Raw genomic sequence first — 17,284 nt, 5'->3', positions numbered from 1 at the left:
AGTTGGGCACGTGGCCCTTCCCCAGTGTTATAGGTCACCAGGAGTATGGACCTTTGGAGCTGACAATATGAGTCTTGTTAGCCTCTCGGGGCTCCATTCTTGACTGGAGGAAGAGAGAGGGGCAGTTTCTGGTGCCTTCCTTTTACAACAGCACTTCTCCATGACCATGGCCTGCCAGCTCCGGCACTGAGCAGACAGCCAGACCCAGAGTTGCACACCATAGAGGAGATGCTGGCCTGTCAGAGCCCGGGGAAGCAGGGCGATGAGAGCATGCACTCCTTTGTCACTACGGGTTCCTGTGGTCACAAGATGAAGTTCCTGTCTTCCTTGCACACTTTAAACCTTCAGCTCCAAGGCTGCTGCTTGGTGTCCTTGGATACCAGGTCAGTGCTAGTCATGTGGCAGAACAGGGGGCCAGGTGATGGGGCAGGGGGAGATAGGCTACAGCTGGAGCACAGAGTGGGAGACCCTGGCAAATTTCCCAGGGGAGCGGTGTCCGAGTTTGGGGGAGTTTGTTCACTAGAGTGCAGTCAGAGGTTCGGCTTGGTTGTAGGGTGGTGACGGGGAGCAACAGTCAGGATGTGAGTATCCCTGGGGCTAGCTGGCCTCCGGCGCTGGTCATAAAGTTTGTGTCACTCATCACTGAGTGACAGTGTGAGGGAGGGCAGTTTGCGAGGACAGGGGAACCTAAGACTGTTTCATTCAGGGCCAGGTCTTGGAGCAGTAAGAAGAGGGAGGTCACTTATGCCGATCCCAAGGCCCCAACTGCTGAAGCCTGGACCATGTGTAGCCTCAGGTTTTCCAGCATTTGGTTCAGCGCTCGTCCAACTGTGTCTCAGCACACTCACTCCGAGTTGGCTTGTCAGCTAGGGACCACGATACGATTTCCCTAACTTAAATTGCTCTTGCCATGGGTGCTGGAAGATTAACAACCCATCTTGGGGTAGCCCCTGCAGCCAGTTATCTTTCCTGGGTGCCACAAAGCCTGTGTGCCTGTCTGCTGCATGGATTGCTGGCAGCCAGCAGCCATGGTCCTGAACTTGTGCTCCACCCTTCCCCATCTCTGGAAAAAAAAGAAATCTCCAAACCAAGTCTGAGGCCAGCTGTGCCCTTGACTCCCCTGAGCCTGGTGCTGCATGGCGGATGGGCTTCTCCTGCCTGTTTGTCACCCTCTCCACTCTCCCAGGACATTCCGGCCTGCGAGGAACATGCCGATGTGCAAATCCCTCAGGTAATGCGGGAATTCATCACCAGGGGAGCATAGGCGATCCAGGAATGGCAACCTGATCACAGCCTGAGGCTGGAGAGAAGCTTGGGGCTGGCCAGGGAGGCTCAGGTTGCAGACAGCGAGACACACACAGAGGAGGACAGGCGGGCACGGGGCCCAGTGCACCGCAGGCAGGTGGGCCAGCAGTGATCTCCCCTCTGCTTTCAGGGACAGCCCTGCAGACCATAAAGCAGGTAGCCAGGTGCCCTGTGGACATCTGTTGTCCAAGTGTGATTATGAGGGGAAGCCCCTCGGCTCTCAAAAGTGGCACTGCTTGGACATTAGCAGAGGGTCATCCTATTCACCTATGTACTGCTGGTGGTCCCTATATCCCTGCCTTCCTCACTTCCAGGGGATTGCTTTACCAGGTAGGTCTGATAACACAATCTTTATCTCAACTTGGCTCTGCTATACAAAATAACAGGGAAGACATTTTCCCCCATTTAGAGTTGAAGTTCTTCTGGCCTGATATGGTTACCATGCTGTCCTCCACTGCCCTTTTTTTCCTTTATGTCACCAGATCTGGGGTCACCAGTCAACTTTTACCATACACAACAGGTATACAACCAGGCACCAAGAAAATGTTGGATTGCCACACTTTCCTCCTGCTTTGGACTTCAGTGCAACAGCAGACAGACTGTCCTCATCCTGACCCACAGGGCTTTGCCATCCCTGCTGCATGAAGGGTACAGCCCTCAAGCTTTGGGGGGTTGAAGGAATGAGAAGGGGGAAGTTGGGAGGCAAGGGAAGAGGAGGGGGAAGAGAGAGGTCCACAGCAAGTTCATGACGGCGCAGACACGCAGAGGTCAAAGCATAGGGCCAATAGCCAGGCCCTTATCATGAAAATAGAACAAGAGAAAGGCCGGTCGAACAAAAAGCGCCTATAAAATTATATTGGTCCTTCGTAACCATGGAGCACTCAGACAAACACACACAAATCCAGCCACTAGTCTCTCACCCCTTGATGCCTTCTTATTTTCTATAATTAATCGGGCAAGGGAGGAAGGAACGTGGGACAAGTTCAACCACCATCAGGACTCGCAGCCCTCTCTCTAGCAATAACCCTCATCGGAGGGACAGGGGAGTAGGCAGCAGCTGTCGGTGTCCGGTTACCTGAAGCATGTTGAGGAGCAAGCTCCGGAACTTGGTCCCCTCGACCATGAAGAGCGCCATCTTGTCGCAGAGCTTGGCAGCTGTGAAGGCGAAGCTCCGGTCCGACACCGCCTTCTGGTAGATGGTCCGCACGATCTCTCCCAGCATCTCCTCGGAGTTGGTGGAGTTCTGGGCCTCTTCCATGAAGGAGGTGAGCTTGGCGTCCACGTCACTGCTGTTGTTTCTCATGCTGTTCAGAATCTCCATCAACTTGTCCATCTTGTTTGGCTGAGGGCTGCTTGTCTCTATTGTCACTTCGTCCTGGGAGTATGGGAAATACAAATAAAACATACCTGAGCGGGGCTGAAGTCTCAGCAGGATTGGGAAGGCCTGAAGGACGAAGGGAGAGCTCAGGAAGAAGGGTGCTATGTGCTCAGTAACTCCCACCAGAGACCCTCATGCCACTTGGCAGACTTTTTCCTTAGCTTTTCTAATGTCCAGGGCTGACATTGCTTGTGAGTTCTACCTTCTACCCAGGATTCCCCTGTGATCCCCCCCTCCACTTATCCACCAGATCTCTTAATCTAGAAATGATATAATGGGAATTATCAAAGACGTAGTAAGATGATAGATAAATGGAAAACTGGGTCAAAGAGAAGATGAGGTGGGGAAGGCCAAGCTCAGGGTGGCCATCTTGTCGTCTCCCCAGAATGCCTGCAGTGGTGCTGGGAGTGGCCTGGGTGTGGCCACCCGATGTCCTGCTCGAAACGCATGGTCAGTCATGTGGACTTGTCCCTGCTTAGCATCCCATGCAGACTGTGCTGGTGTCTGTCTACACACAAATACTGAGCACTGAGGAGTCTTCCTATGTGGTATCCAAATGGCTGGTGCTTCTAACACGAAAATTAAAAAAAAAAAAAAAAAAAAACCAACCAAACAACCAACCAAACAACCAAACAAAGCTTATGCCTGTGTGAGAGGGCCAGTAACTCGGTTAAGTCTGTAGACTGGAAAGGCAGAAAGTGGCAAGGGGTTTTCTCAAACTGTATGTATGCACCTACACAGAACAGACCAGTGGCCCAAGAACACAATGGCCCCCTCTGCTGGGGTGTGGGACCTCGGCCGAGGAGCGGTGTCCGAGATACAGTGAGACACCTTGCTGGTCCTCTATTCTTAACTCGGGAGCTCTAGCTGTAGGGAGACGTGAGGCTCCATCTCCAGCTTTCCGTGGCCATGCACGGAGGAGGAAGTGGTTCCTCCTCTGAGACACCACTCCTTTGAGGCGACACAGTGACATCTCAAGAACTCTGGAACTTTTGCTCACCAGGTAGGGTCCAGGTGAAAAACCAGCTGCTCTCCCACTTGAGAACTGAGTGGTGCATGGGAGTGGGATCCTTTGACTCCCTGAGCAGGGCTAGCAGGACCCGGCTCCCTGCCCCATGGCATCTAGTAATTTCCCTGTGTCTCCAGCACCTCTGGGGGACAGGGAGGAGATGAGGAGCTGGTATGTGTTGAAGGTGGTCAACTGCTGTGGGCTTTCCCTGTGGGGCCCAGTGGTACCCATGGCAAGGATGACCTGGGCCCTTTAGGGAGGGGCCCCGTCCCAACCCATGACACTCCAGCAAGGTACACCTGTCAACGTGCCTACCTCTCAGCTGTCCTCCCGGGTGCAAGAGAACAAGGAAAATTCAATTACCGGTACCTTTTCTTTCAGCCTTCGCCTCAGCCTGTCTTTGGAAGACTGGAGCAGGGTGATTTTGGGCCGCTCCCCGAGGCATTCGGGAAGAACAGTGTCTTTATGCTTTGTCTCAGCCTCGGGTCCCCCTGGCAGCTGAGGGGTTGGCCTCTCGGAAGCTGCTGGGGTCAGGGTGTCAGGGCTGCAGGGGGGCTCCAGGCCACTGTGTCCAGTGTCTCCTGGGCTGTCTTCAAGTTTGGGGTTCTCAACGGTCACGGTCTCTTTGGCGTTGCGGTGGCTGCCTGCTTCTCCCTTGTCTCCCGGCGGATGCTTCGTGTTGCCATGGTGCCAGCGTCGGTTCTGGCTGTAGCCGTGGTGTGTGGGCCTCCCTGAGGGGTGGGGCCCTGAACCCCCTTGGTAGGATTTCTGGTGGTCCCTGTTGTGTTTGGCACTGCCTGGCTGATGGTCACTGTGCTGTTGGGGCTTGTTCCCTCCTGGGGGTCTCTGCTGCCGTCTACAAAGGAGAGCGGAGAGGTAGAGAGGAGGGGTTACAGAGTGGACTGGTAGGGTCTCTTCATCCGAACACTGGAGCAGGGGGCCAGAGCCTGGATCCTTATCATTTCAACACTTTTCCTGAGCCTCCCACGAGCCATCCAGCTTTCTCTAAAAAGCAGCATTTCATCCATGTCACATGACACACCAATGTAGGTAATACAGAAGAAAGATCTGAAAAAGGCCGACAGAAGGTGTGGGGAACCCTCCTGCCTTTGCCCCACCCCCTCCAAGCTATGTCCCCCAGAGTCAGCATTATCTGATAATATTCATGTGTTACAGCCCTAACTCCATTCTTCAGAATGTGACTCTCTGAAGCCAATTTTAAAGAGAGGTTAGGGGTAGGGAGAGAGAGGAAGGGATAGGGAGAGAGAGGGAGAGAGGGATGCTGGGGATGGAACCCAAATCCTCACACATGCTAGGCAAGTGCTCCACCAATGAGCTGAATCCTTGTCCTCCTTTCCTCTCATTTTATAGATAAGCCCACTAAGGCTTTCAGAGACACCATTCCTATCCACTCATAGGACCAGGAAGTCCACCTTCAGTCTGTCCCTCGTTTATTCTGAGGTCCAGTTTCCCAGGAGCACAGGGCTGAACTCCCAGAGACTTTTGTGGAAACAAGCGCAGTGGGCCCATGTTCTTTGCCTGGCAAGCAGCCTAGAGGGCCGCTGGAAGCACGGACAGACATAGGCTTGGGCCCGCTTCCCCAACCATGGTGGCTCAGGCTTCCCTGCTCTGGCCATTCACAAATATTTATTAGTGGTAGCTGGGTGAGCCGGCCAGAGCCAGCGTGCTCTCTTCTGTGTTTGCTGGTGCTGGGTTTCATTGATACCTTCCTCAGGGGCCAGCTGGCTGCTCCCCAGGAGATCTGTGGGTTTGGGTTTGGCTGGGTCAGGGTGAGTTGCTTCTACTCCTAAAAGTGGGTGAGCAGAGGGCTGCATCTGTTGTCAGACGTGTTTACACGCGGTCTGGTTTTGGGCGGCATTGTGCATGCACAGTCACCGAAAAGTGCAAGTGTCTATTACTTGGCCTTTTTGTTGTTTGATGTGACCTCATTCTCAGGTGAGAGGATGGCTTAGGGGACAAGAGCAAGACTCTACATGAGCTCCTGGAAGTACTTGCTGTTTGGACAAGGGAAAAAAAAGTCTTGGAATGGAAATGGCTAGTGCATGCTTTTTCTACAATTCATTTAGTTGACTTTCTTCTTTTGGTTCCGAAATCAGAGATTTTGGTTTATTCTAAAACTTCTAAGGAAAAAAAAAAGTTCTCAGAACACATCACAGCTGCATTTTGGGAGGTGGGTGTATAGAGAATAACTTTAAAAAAATTTTTTTAATGGTTTTAACATCAGGCCAAATGGAGACAAATGTTTCTCTGTTCAGTTTTTTACAAATTTCATAATAGCTCCCAACCAGATAGTCCAAGGCCCACTGGCTTATTATAGCTCTCTCCATGTGGGACCCTTCACCACATAATTTGTGGGTCTGCTTCAAAATTCTGAAAATTCCCGGACGAGCGACTCGAAGGCTCCACAGAGGCTCACGTTTCCTGTCCTCACTCCTGCCTACCTCCGCAGGACCAGCTCTTTGCGCCAGCTTCCGTGTCCCCTGCCTAAGAATAAGATGGAATTCAGGGGCGCGGCGTCGGAGGCCTTTTCCCTGAAGCACAAGGGCTTCTTTGCCCAGCATTGGTGCATGAAACTCAGAGACAAAGAGCCAACCGCTCCTCCGGCTTCCATTTACAGGATGATGGGAAACTCAGCTAGGAAAAGACAGTATACTTTGTCCTTCTGTCCTCCCCACATTCCTGAGGGCTAGTGGATACTGGAACACCCCTGTTATCCTGACACCATGCTATAGTCTCCCATGCTTTGCAGCTTCCTTCTTTACTCAGGGTTGGAAAGAAGCAGTTCAAAACCGAGGGTTCTGCAAGCTAGGGAAAACTCAGAAGTGTGGCGTTTCACCAGCTCCTGTCCTGTGGAAGGTCTCGCTGACCCTGAGTGCCAGGCGCCAGGAAAACACTCGTCCCAACTGTGGTTGGTTCATCCATCACTCCCTAATTTAAATTGGCTCCACCTGGAGATTGATCCAAGTTGTCACTGGGCTCACTGAAGTGTCCTCTGAGGGCTGTGTGAGTGAGGGGCAGGTGTCCGGTGTCCCCGTGCAGCCTCTCAGCATTGCCCCATTCCCATCTGGAGTCAGGTCAGCCCAGAATCCTGCCCCTGCCCCTCCTGGTGTCCACCATGGTCACTGTCTACACTGGCCTACCTTACCCTGTCTCTCCTCTCAGCCTGTTCTGCAATCACCTGCAGGAACAGCAGCTCTGGGTGTCCTGGGCTTTCATGAACCCACAGTGGGTGCTTCAATTCCTACACCAGGGTTCAGAGACATTAGCCTACCAATTCCAGAAGCTAGACCTAGCTATTACCAGAGACAGAAGGCAAGGGCAAGCAAGCAGAGAAGGGGCTCAGTCTATTCCTGGGGCTGAAGAAGGGGCCGAAGCATGCAGCGTGCAGAGCCTAGAGCAGAAAGAAAATGATAGCCCTCCATCCAGGAATGTCTGAGGTCGAGACAGCCACAGCCCAGCACTCACTCGAGCACACTGTTCTGTGCAGTATGCAGGCCGAACACCCTGGAGCCAGCCCTGCTCACAGGGCTCAAGGTAACGGAGGACTCAAGGCATCAGGGGCAGAGTCACAGTGACAAAAACAGCCAACGTAGGCGATGCACGTACAGGATGCCAAGCACAGCTTCTGCTCACCCTCGGGGTATTACTGCTCACCCCACTTTACAGTGAGGTCAGCAGGGCACAGGGAGGATTTGTCGTCCTACTCTGCAAGTGGCCAGCAGGGCTTGGCTTAGAACTGGGTAGTCTGGCCCCTGCATGTACAATCTTGACCACTATGCTTTCCTGGCTCAAGGTTCCAGGGTCCTGAGGCCCAGGGTTGCCAGCAAATTGCTGCAGAGTCACTGCAAGAGCTATGGGGAGGACTTTGGCCAAAGTCACGGGGTGTGTGTGTATGTGTGTGGGCGCTGCGGGCCATCCTGAGACAATGTGGGGTGCAGAAGGGCTAGACAGGCAGAAGTAAAGGCTTAGGCGACAAGGGGAGGGACAGGAGGCGGCTGGGGCCTGTGGGAAGGAAAGCTGTGTGGAAAACAGTCTTCCAGCCTGGGCTCCACTGTGTCTGGGGCGAACCACAGGAGCCATGCATGGCCTTGCGTTCCAACTGCACTGGGAACAATCCTTTGCCCATCTCCTCTGTGGTGCCTGTGGCTGGAGTCTGGGGATACGGCTGGGGCCAAGTTTCAGGGTGGCCCTTTGGCTTCATTGCTGCCCCTTGGAGGAGGGAGGGCAGAGCTGTGGGCTCTATCTCTGGTAAGGCAGAAGCTAAAAGGAAGTGTCTTTGCTGGGGAAACTTGGTAGCTCATGAGTTCCTCATCCTGCTCTTGCTGGAAACCAGGGTTCTTGGGCGCCTCATTCACCGATGATTTGCTAAGTGGCTTTGTCAAGCCACACAGTGCCTGAGCCTCGGCATTTCTAACTGTGGCATGGGAGTATGGACACCTCTGCTAGGGCCTGCTCAGGGCAGCTTCCCACCTCTCTGATTCCTGTGTAGTCATAAGGCTGGCCCGAGCTTTCAATGAAATAAAGCCCAGGAAAGCCTTTGGGGTACAAAGGCATGTTATAAATACGCAGTATTATTTTTGTTCCAGGATGAATCAAGCATTCCAAGAATCCTTGGCCTCAGAGTTCTGAGGCAGTATGATGTCATGGGAAGAGCACGCGGCTGCCCTTGGGAGCTGTCAGGCTCCACGTGAACCTGGTGGCGTGGTTCCAGGGGAAGGCCCTCGCCCTTCCACTTGGCCCAGCCAGGCTTTGCTGTCTCCAGGCCTAGCCTGTGGCCCCTCACTGCAGCCTGCTGGCAGGTCTACGCATCTTTGAGCTTTATAGTTATTAGTCTTTGAGCTATGTAGTTACTCAAAATTGGGACTCTGGAGCCAAACTCCCTGAGTTCAAATCTTGATGCTACATCTCTAGCTGTGTAACTTTGGGCAAATTCCTTAACCTCTCCCAGTCCTCACTGTATGTATAGATGCTAGCAAATACAGAATGTATTTCTAGTTTTGAGTCATTGCTTTATTCTTCTAACAGTCCCTTTAACAGCCCGCATAGGGGCCCAGATGGGCCAGTATTCAGGAGATACCCAGCCTGTCAGCCCATTCTCAGGCTTTCTCTCTGCAATTCAGTGCATTGCCCCACAGGTACAGTGCTCTGCCTCCATCCCATCTCAGGGCTAGAGGTCAGTGCTCCAGACAGGTGTGTGGCCAGCACAGGTGACCCAGACTGGAGAATGAGCATGTTGGACTTCTCTTCATCTCTTACACCTGCTCACTCACATCTAGGCCTCCAGGACACCAGGTGCCAGCCCACCTGCAGAGTGGCCTTCTGCAGTTTAAGCCACATACCCTAACCATGCTCCGAAAAGACAAAATGAAAAATCCCAGAGGTCACAACTCATGGGCTGTAGGTCATATGCCGGTTTCCTGTTCCATCTCAATGGGGATCGGGAGGGTCCCTGTGATGTGTCCACACTGTATATGCTACTTGCCTATTAGATACTGAGCAGGGTTAAGAAGATTGGCTGTTGGGATACTGCAATATTTATGATCAAGTAAAAGTGCTTACAGGGGCAACACAGTTGCACAAGGAGAAGCTGTAAGCACTCTAGGTTAAAACGGGAGGCATTTTTTACTTAATGAGGAAAAAGAATAAAACCTGCACGCCGAGGTGGCTGAGAACTACAGCAAGCACAAACCTTCCGTCTGTGAAACTGTGAAGAGCAATCGCATCTGTGTTAGCTTTGTGACTGGACCTCCAACTGCAAAACCAGGCTCCCTCCAGCCCATCATCACAATCTTTTGTCATCTCACAGGCATACAAGCAGGGCGGCCACAGCACAGACACACATAACTGTTATTGGAATCCATTTTTATGATGGCTCTAACCTACTAGCTGCTATTGATTTGTTCATTCTTAATTTACAAATTAAACTGTAGCATTGAGAAAAATGCAGTGCAGCTACAGCTTCCAAACCCACTGGGGATCTGGGGACCTGCCTTCTGTGACTAAGGGAGACATGTATACAGAGTGCTGGCTACCTGTGGCAGCACGCACATGCCTGTTTAATCCAGTTAGCAATTGTGAGCTGTCCCACGTGGGTGCTAGGAACCGAACTGGAGTCTTCTGGAAGAGCAGTTTGTACTTTTAACTGCTGAAAGAAAGAAATGAAATGAATAAATAAATCTTCTGGGCTAGCCTTGCCTGAGGCCATACATTGCGTTTAGAACCTTCCTCGGCAACCTTTGATCCAGGTTATCAGTGTCTGTGTAGCTCACATAGCTACAAGGCAATATCATAATGTTAAAAAGTACAAGTAGCACTGCTGGGTCACCGGAAGTCTACCCACGTAGCATTATTTGACATCTGCTGAGTTCTGAGAAGGTTTCTAGAGGAGGAGGAAGAGGAGGGAGGGATTGAGAAGACAGGCCACACAGGGAAAACATTACAGGAGGAGAGATGCAATACCAGCAGTGGTTAGTATGGAGACAAAAATGTGGGGTAGCAGAATCACCTCAAGCTCTACAGAAAACTGTGGCCTGGGTCCTGGGACTAACTCTCTGTGGGTGAAGAGAGCACACACAAGTCTCTCCTCACTGTGTGGCTGTTACTTTCTGTGAGATACACAGGGGCCGCCATCCTCACAAAGCACTCTCGTCCGCTCCTGCCTGCTCGTTTGCAAGAGAGAGAGAGCATACACGACGTGCAAGTCTGCCTGCCACCGAGCCCTGGACTCCCAGAGGATGGAGACCGGCCATTCTGATGCAAGTGCACCTTCTCAGAGAGGGAAGGAAGCTTTGCCGCGCCCAGGTTAACCTAGAGGATTTGATCCGATAAGCAGGCTGTGACCCTGCGATCTCAAACAAAGTGTCCGGGAGACTGAGGCACAGGCAGGCACTTTCCAGGGGGCCAATCTGGTACCCAGGGCCTGTGAGGATAGGCAGGTACAGAGCTGTGTCTGGGCAGGCTCAGAAGACTCATGGAGAACATCCCGGGCCTGAAGTGCTCTGGGGTTTCCCTAAATGAAGCAAATGTCCCAGGTATGGGAGGTCAAGGAGCTCTAATAGGCTAGGACTGGTTAGGCTTCATGGGCTGAGGGGGGCCAGGAATTCCCAGGCTCTGCTGGCCACCACATTAATCCATTAGCCATTCCCCAGCAGCCACCCTCTTGGGAGAGCCTCCTCCTCTCACAACTTCATTACTGACAGGTTCACTGTCCCTGAAGGGCCATTTGTTCCATCCCAGGAAGGAGAGGAAATACAAAATGGCGTTGGCTGAGGCAGGGCTTCCCTTGGGTCACATTTTTCAGTTGGGGCTGATAGACGGATGAATCTGTGGTGAGATGTGACCCCAGAGGACCTTCAACAGGCTCACACATGGCCTCACTCTCACTCCAGCCAGGCCACCTGGGGACATGCTTTCCAGCAGATACTCTCTTAGGGTAGAGCTTTCCAGAACGCTAGGGACTTGCAGCAGCCATGAAGCTGTGACCTTCACTTGGAATACCTTTTCAGCCATGTAGCAGTGCCCGGGGGCACTGAGATGGGCACCAAGGACTTCTCCATCTAGTGCCCAGATGCTGGCAGTGTGGCTCCATTGTGGAGCACTTGCCTGGCATGCATAAGACCCTTGGCTTTATCCCAAGTTTGATGATCAATATAAATACTGGCCAAAGAAAAGTCATGCATGGTTGTGTACTCTTGTAATCCCAGCACGTGAGAGGCAGAGGCAGAGGCAGGAGAATCACAAAGTCAGGGCCAGCCTGGCCTATCCAGTGAGAGACCTTATCTCAAACTAACAGAACACAACAAACAAGAAAAGGTCTGGAGGGATGGCTCAGTGGTTAAGGGCACCAGGAACATATGTGAAACATACACTCACATGCGGACAAACCACACACACACACACACACACACACACACACACACACGCGTGCGCGCGTAAGACTATCCTCTATGGTAACAAGCCAACTAGTATATTTAGAAGGAATGATGAAATTGGGAAATGATTTGGTAACCACAATATTAACAACTGTTTCAGGCACGAAGAATCAATGGAGGCCACAGGGTAAAAGACTGAACACTAGTAGGTTTCCAGTGACCTCCCCACAGAATCACAAAGGAAACCCTTGACCGTGGGGAACAGGCAGCCTTCCCTTTAAGCAGGTAACCACAATCAACACGGGACCTACGTACAACACTGCCTCCTGATAGGATGGCTGGACATCATCTCACTCAAGAGCAAATGACCCGAGTCTGATCTTCGGGACAAGCCAGACTACAGAGAGACAGCTCCTTCCTAAGCAGTCCAAGGCCAGGATGCTCCGAGGCCATAGTCTGATAGGGTCTGAGACCATAGGTCTGTCCCAGGTCAACAGACAGCAGCGAGACGGGACGCCCATCTGGGAAGACTGCAGGGCTGCACACAGGGCTTAGATGGGTTACAGCGAACCTCTAGTGGACCGGACTCAGTGTCTCGATCCTGACCATCATACTGTGGTCATGAAAAAGACTTTGTCTTAACGAACCAGTCTGTGAAGTATTGTTTTGGCAACTCACTTCACCGACAGACCAGAAAAGAATGCAGATGGAGGAGGGCCGGCGATGTGACCGCTTGGCAGTGAAAAGGGGAGAAGGGAATGCTTGTTTCTTTGTTTTGCTTTTCTGAGACAGGGTCTCATAGAGCGCAGGCTGGCCTCACACTTGCTATGCAGCTGATGAAACCTTACATTTGATACTGCTTCCGCTAGCTCCCAGGTGCTTCGATTATAGGCACGTGCCACTGTGCCTGGATTTACACAGGGCAAAAACCCCAGAGCTTCATGCATGTTGGGCAAAAACTCCACCAACTGAGTTAACAGCCCCCAAATCCAACTTTTCTGAGATTCTGGAACGGTTACCATCAAAAATTTTGGTTAAAATGGAGATGCAGAGAGGACATCCTGGAAGAAATGGTGAGAATTCTAATGGTAAGGATTTTGCTTGAGTTACTTTCTTATGTTCCAGGTAAACCAAACAAAATACAGTGACATCAGCCAACCTCTCAGACAGGCTCTCACCTCAAAGATGCATACAGGAGAGGACCACAGGCTCCAGACACTGCCCTGTGGAGCTCTGTTGTTTGTGGACCATAGTGACATATGGGTATGTACTGGGGACTGTCTGAAGGGACCCGGGAGGGCCCTCAACAGTAGCACCCACCTGGACACACTGGCATGCCCTTTTGGATGAACTTGAAAGTTGAACTCAAAGTAAGATCCTGCGTCCCAGGGTGGGCTTGTATGACACATGGCAGGAAACCTGCTGCTTGGTGGGCGGGAAAGGGATGGGTCTTCAGTGTTTGTGTTTACCCCTGTGGATCCTGAGGCAGTTTAGCAGTATCCTCAAGCTGCCCTTGCTCCGGCCTTTTGGACTGGAAAAGTGCGTTTACAGCCGAACATTATCTTGTAAATGTTCTTTGGAATTAAAAGCCCATTAAGATAGTGAAGTAATTTGATATCAAATACAATCTTTAGGTTGATATGCACTTAGAATCGGATTACAATGCACATATTTAACATAATCTTTGGGGTTTTTTTCCCTTTGAGTTTTGGAGAGACTGTCCTGGTTAGTAGCACAGGTTAGCCTCCTCCTCTTTAGCCTCTGGATTGCCAGGGTTATTGATGTACACCAATGTGGATTATGGTACATTCCTTAGAAACAGTCACAGAGGCCAAACGAAACCTTCCCCCCACATAGCCAGAGACTCATGGTCCTTCATTCATTATAAACAAGTTATGAAATTTAAAAGAAATCATGATTTTCTATGAAGAAGTTTCAAAGCAACATATCGTTATTACGCGGGCACAGTGCCCCATGGCAAGTGCACAGAATTATCACCACCTCAGTGCTCCAACCAGCCTTTTAATATCTGTGCTCTTCAGTGCTTCCCTCCCCTTAACCAAAGTCCAGTATGGGTGAAAAATTAAATACTTGACTACTAATAAAAATCATTTAAAACACTCTAAAGCTTCAACCCACCAGAGTGACTCCTAGGGCAGCTGAGTGAGCCAGGCAAGGACAGGGGCCATCCTGGAGCAAGGCTGCTCTGCAGGCCAGACATTGCTGGGCTGCAGGGCCAGAGTTGGGGGTCAGCAGGCCAGGGCACAGCTGAGTCCCTGGCTGCTGGGCAGAAAGAAGAGGCTCGGCCCCTGCCAGAGCTCTGCTTCACCATGTCTCACCAAGCCAGTTATGTAAGCCTTCCTTGCCTTAGTTTCTCTGTCTGTGAACTGCCTGTCAGAGCACCCGTCACGTCCAAATATGTGTAAGAGTTCTTCCAACACATGGGCGGTCCCTGGGGATTTACTAACCTCAGTAGGCAGGCCTGGAAAACCTCAGCAAGAGGCATCCAGGAGGCAGGCTGGCATCTGGGGATTCACAGATGATGTCTGCAGCTTGGACACCATCTCATTCCAGAGCTGTGTCTCTCACCAGCCTGTCAGCTCCCTGTGGTCTCTTTAAGGCCTGCCTTCTGCCCGGCCAATAGCTGGGAGGTGCCACCCAAATTGGGGATTCCACATCTACGGTACAGCCTCTGTCTTTGCTCTGCCCCATGAGTGGCAGCAGTGACTTTGCCTCTTTAAGGCGAAGCCATGGCAGAGGGCTTAGAAGTTAGCTCAGGCCAGGGCAGAAGGGTAGGGTGGGGCCAAGTGGGCTGCCTGAGCTCGGTCCCTCTTTATCCATTTAACAGAGTATGAAGCCTTACAGATCAACTGAATACTTCCCTAGAAGCCCATAAAACAGGGAGGACTCAGTCCTTTACAGAGTTGTCAAGGGCCACCACTAGCGGGTGAATCTACCTGGCACTCAGCTCAGGTGTTTGGCTTGTCCTCCCTAAGCCATCTTTGCCTAGGCTCAGTACCAACAGTCCTCAGTGCTGGCTGAGGACTAATAAAAATGCAGACTAACCCATCTGCATGCATTGTGCCTCTCCCTCGTGGGTCCGTGGCTCTGCTCTACTCCCTCAAGTCACTGTTCAGCATCGCCTTCTCAGTGAGACCTACCCTAACCCGTCTACTTTGAAAATGCACCCCTACTGGAGGGGTCCCCCTGGCAACCCAGCCAGGAGGAAGCAGGCCTTTCCTGTAGCTGTTGAGATGTAAGAAACACCGAATATGAGAGTGACCAACGTGAACCCAGGGAGGAAAGAGGAAGCTAAAGGACAAGTAAATTCCACCTGGATAGAGAGGGCAGATATCCCTTCCTCTTCAAATCTGACTTCTTCTTCTTTTTTTTTTTAAGATTTATTTATTATATAAACAATGTTCCATCTACATGTACACCTGCACACCAGAAGAGGGCATCAGACCTCACTATAGAGAGTTGTGAGCCACCATGTGGCTGCTGGGAATTGAACTCAGGACCTCTGGAAGAGCAGCCAGTGCTCTTAACCTCAGAGCCATCTCTCCAGCCCCAAATCTGACTGCTGATGAAGCTCCTGGGTCATCTTGCGGGCTTCTGTCTGAGTTGTGGATGGAAAGACGCAGGAGGACCAGTCCAGGGCGTTCTCCACCTTCCTGAGGCAGCAGCCCTTTAATGTACAGTTCCCCCTGTTGTGGTGAACCCCTCAACCATGAAGTTATTTTCATGTGTGTCTTCATAACTGTAATTTTGCCACTGTTATAAACTGTAATAAAAATGTCTGTGTTTTCCAAAGGTCTTAGGTGACCTGCATGAAAGAGCCGTTCAACCCCTCCCAAAAGGGTCTCAACCCACAGGTTGAGGACCATTGGTCTAGACAGTGGGCAATAGCACTGTGCAAGGTCCTGAGGGAAAGGGCGGTGACTGAGCAGTGCTTGTTTGCCTAACAAATGCTGCCTGTGCGTTCACTGTGCACCAGCCTGCTTAGGGAAAGAAGAGAGCGATCTGACAGAAGCCATGCTGTAGACACCACTCGGTAGGGAGTGGTCCTGTAGAGAAAACTCCCTCTGCTGAAGCATGTGGAGTTCTTTGAGGCTAGGGAGGCAAGAAGAAGGATCAGGGAACTAGTGTGCATTGCGGGGACCCCTCCAGTAGGGGTGCATTTTCAAAGTAGACGGGTTAGGGTAGGTCTCACTGAGAAGGCGATGCTGAACAGTGACTTGAGGGAGTAGAGCAGAGCCACGGACCCACGAGGGAGAGGCACAATGCATGCAGATGGGTTAGTGAGTGCAAAGGGCCTGGGCTAGGAGCTCACTTCCGTGTTCAAGATCTCCAAGAAGGTCAGTGTGACCGGAGCACAGAGTGAGGGGGACGGAGCAGGACAGAAGGTCAGGAAAGTAATAAAAGCCCTATCATCTTTAAGTCACTGGGAAGACTTTGTCCTTTATTCTACACGGAATGGGAAACTACTGACAGGCTCTGAATGAAGTGATGACTTTTAAAAAGCAGGCACAAAGAGACAAAGGGGACTATAGGACCGTGACAGCCAGCAGAGCACTGGGGCAGAGGTAGGAGGACAGGAGCTTGGGGTTTGTTTACAAGGTGAAGCTGGACCAATCACTGATGACCACGGTGTGGGTGGAGGGAAGGGGTGGAGCCAAGGAATACCTAAGGTTTTGTTTTGTTATTTTGTTCTTTTGAGACAGGGTTTCTCTGTGTAGCCTTGGCTGTCCTGGACTTGATTTGTAGACCAGGTTGGCCAGGAACTCAGAGTGACCTGCCTGCCTCTGCCTCCAGAGTGCAGGATTAAAGGTGGCTGGGTGCCACCACCTTCCAGCCCTAAGGTTTTGAATAAGGATCAAACAGTTCCCAGAATTCCATGTGTAGCAGTTTTCCTCCTCTTCCTCTTCTTCTTCCTTTTCTTCTTCTTTTTCTTCTTTATATATATGTATCATTCATAATTCATTATTTTTGCTGTCACTGTCTTTTAGTTAGGGTACAAAAGAATGAGTTTTATTATGACCTTTTTGCACATGTACGTTATGGGAATGGGTCATTGTGTAGTTTCCTCCTGCTTGGAATGTGAAGACCTTGATCTTGAGATGAAGATGAGGACTGTCAATTGCTGGGAGAGGTGCCAAGTGGTAGTGCAGGGTTGCCAAGGGCAAGTGTCTGGCGCTGGGTGAGATGACCCCCATGTGCCTTCAACTAGATGTTGGTTCGGCAGGGACCATGTACAGAGGGCAACTCCACGTGGGGCAGAGGAGGAGACAAAGATAGGAGCTTTCACGTGCAGCTGCCTCAGGACCCATCCAACTTCTGGACATGGTGGGGAGGCATGGGTCTGCTGGGTGACAAGCGCACAGTGGGTCATGGAGACGGCACTATGACATGACAATCCACAATCAGCAGGGAAGAAGACGTGCAACTCTAGGAGGAGTTGCCTAAATGGTGTGTGGCATAGTGCCCTGGACACCCTGTCAGATGGCAGAGGAGTGAACACCTGCGCCAGGAGTAAGGAGGTCACGACCCTGATGCCTAGGCTACCCATAGGGAACTCCCTACATCCTTTCCTGCTGGGGGCCCACCAGCCAAGGAGGTACAGCTCTAGGAAGTTCCTGACTTGGACGGCTTTTGCTTTTTCCTCCACTGTGAAAACTGTAGCTGGGGCTACCTTTCCAG

General features: G+C 51.5%; 1 protein-coding gene across 5 annotated transcripts in view; it reads right to left on the bottom strand.

Annotated features, from left to right (window-relative positions):
* Ctif (cap binding complex dependent translation initiation factor) overlaps positions 1–17,284 on the bottom strand; it is a 246,196-nt gene that overhangs the window by 84,103 nt on the left and 144,809 nt on the right. For 4 of the 5 annotated variants that reach the window (XM_021640087.2, XM_021640088.2, XM_060377034.1 and 1 more), the window contains exons 8-9: positions 4,056–4,548; positions 2,381–2,680 (exon numbers count right to left, since the gene is read on the bottom strand). In XM_021640087.2, the coding sequence (XP_021495762.1) occupies positions 2,381–2,680; positions 4,056–4,548 (793 nt within the window). The remainder of the gene's footprint in view (positions 1–2,380; positions 2,681–4,055; positions 4,549–17,284) is intronic. The other variant, XM_060377035.1, reaches the window with a different exon arrangement.

Source organism: Meriones unguiculatus, chromosome 2, assembly GCF_030254825.1.
Source record: "Meriones unguiculatus strain TT.TT164.6M chromosome 2, Bangor_MerUng_6.1, whole genome shotgun sequence".
Taxonomy (NCBI): Eukaryota; Metazoa; Chordata; class Mammalia; order Rodentia; family Muridae; genus Meriones; species Meriones unguiculatus.
The sequence above is the reverse complement of the archived record's forward strand: the minus strand, read 5'-3'. Positions and strand labels throughout refer to the sequence as shown.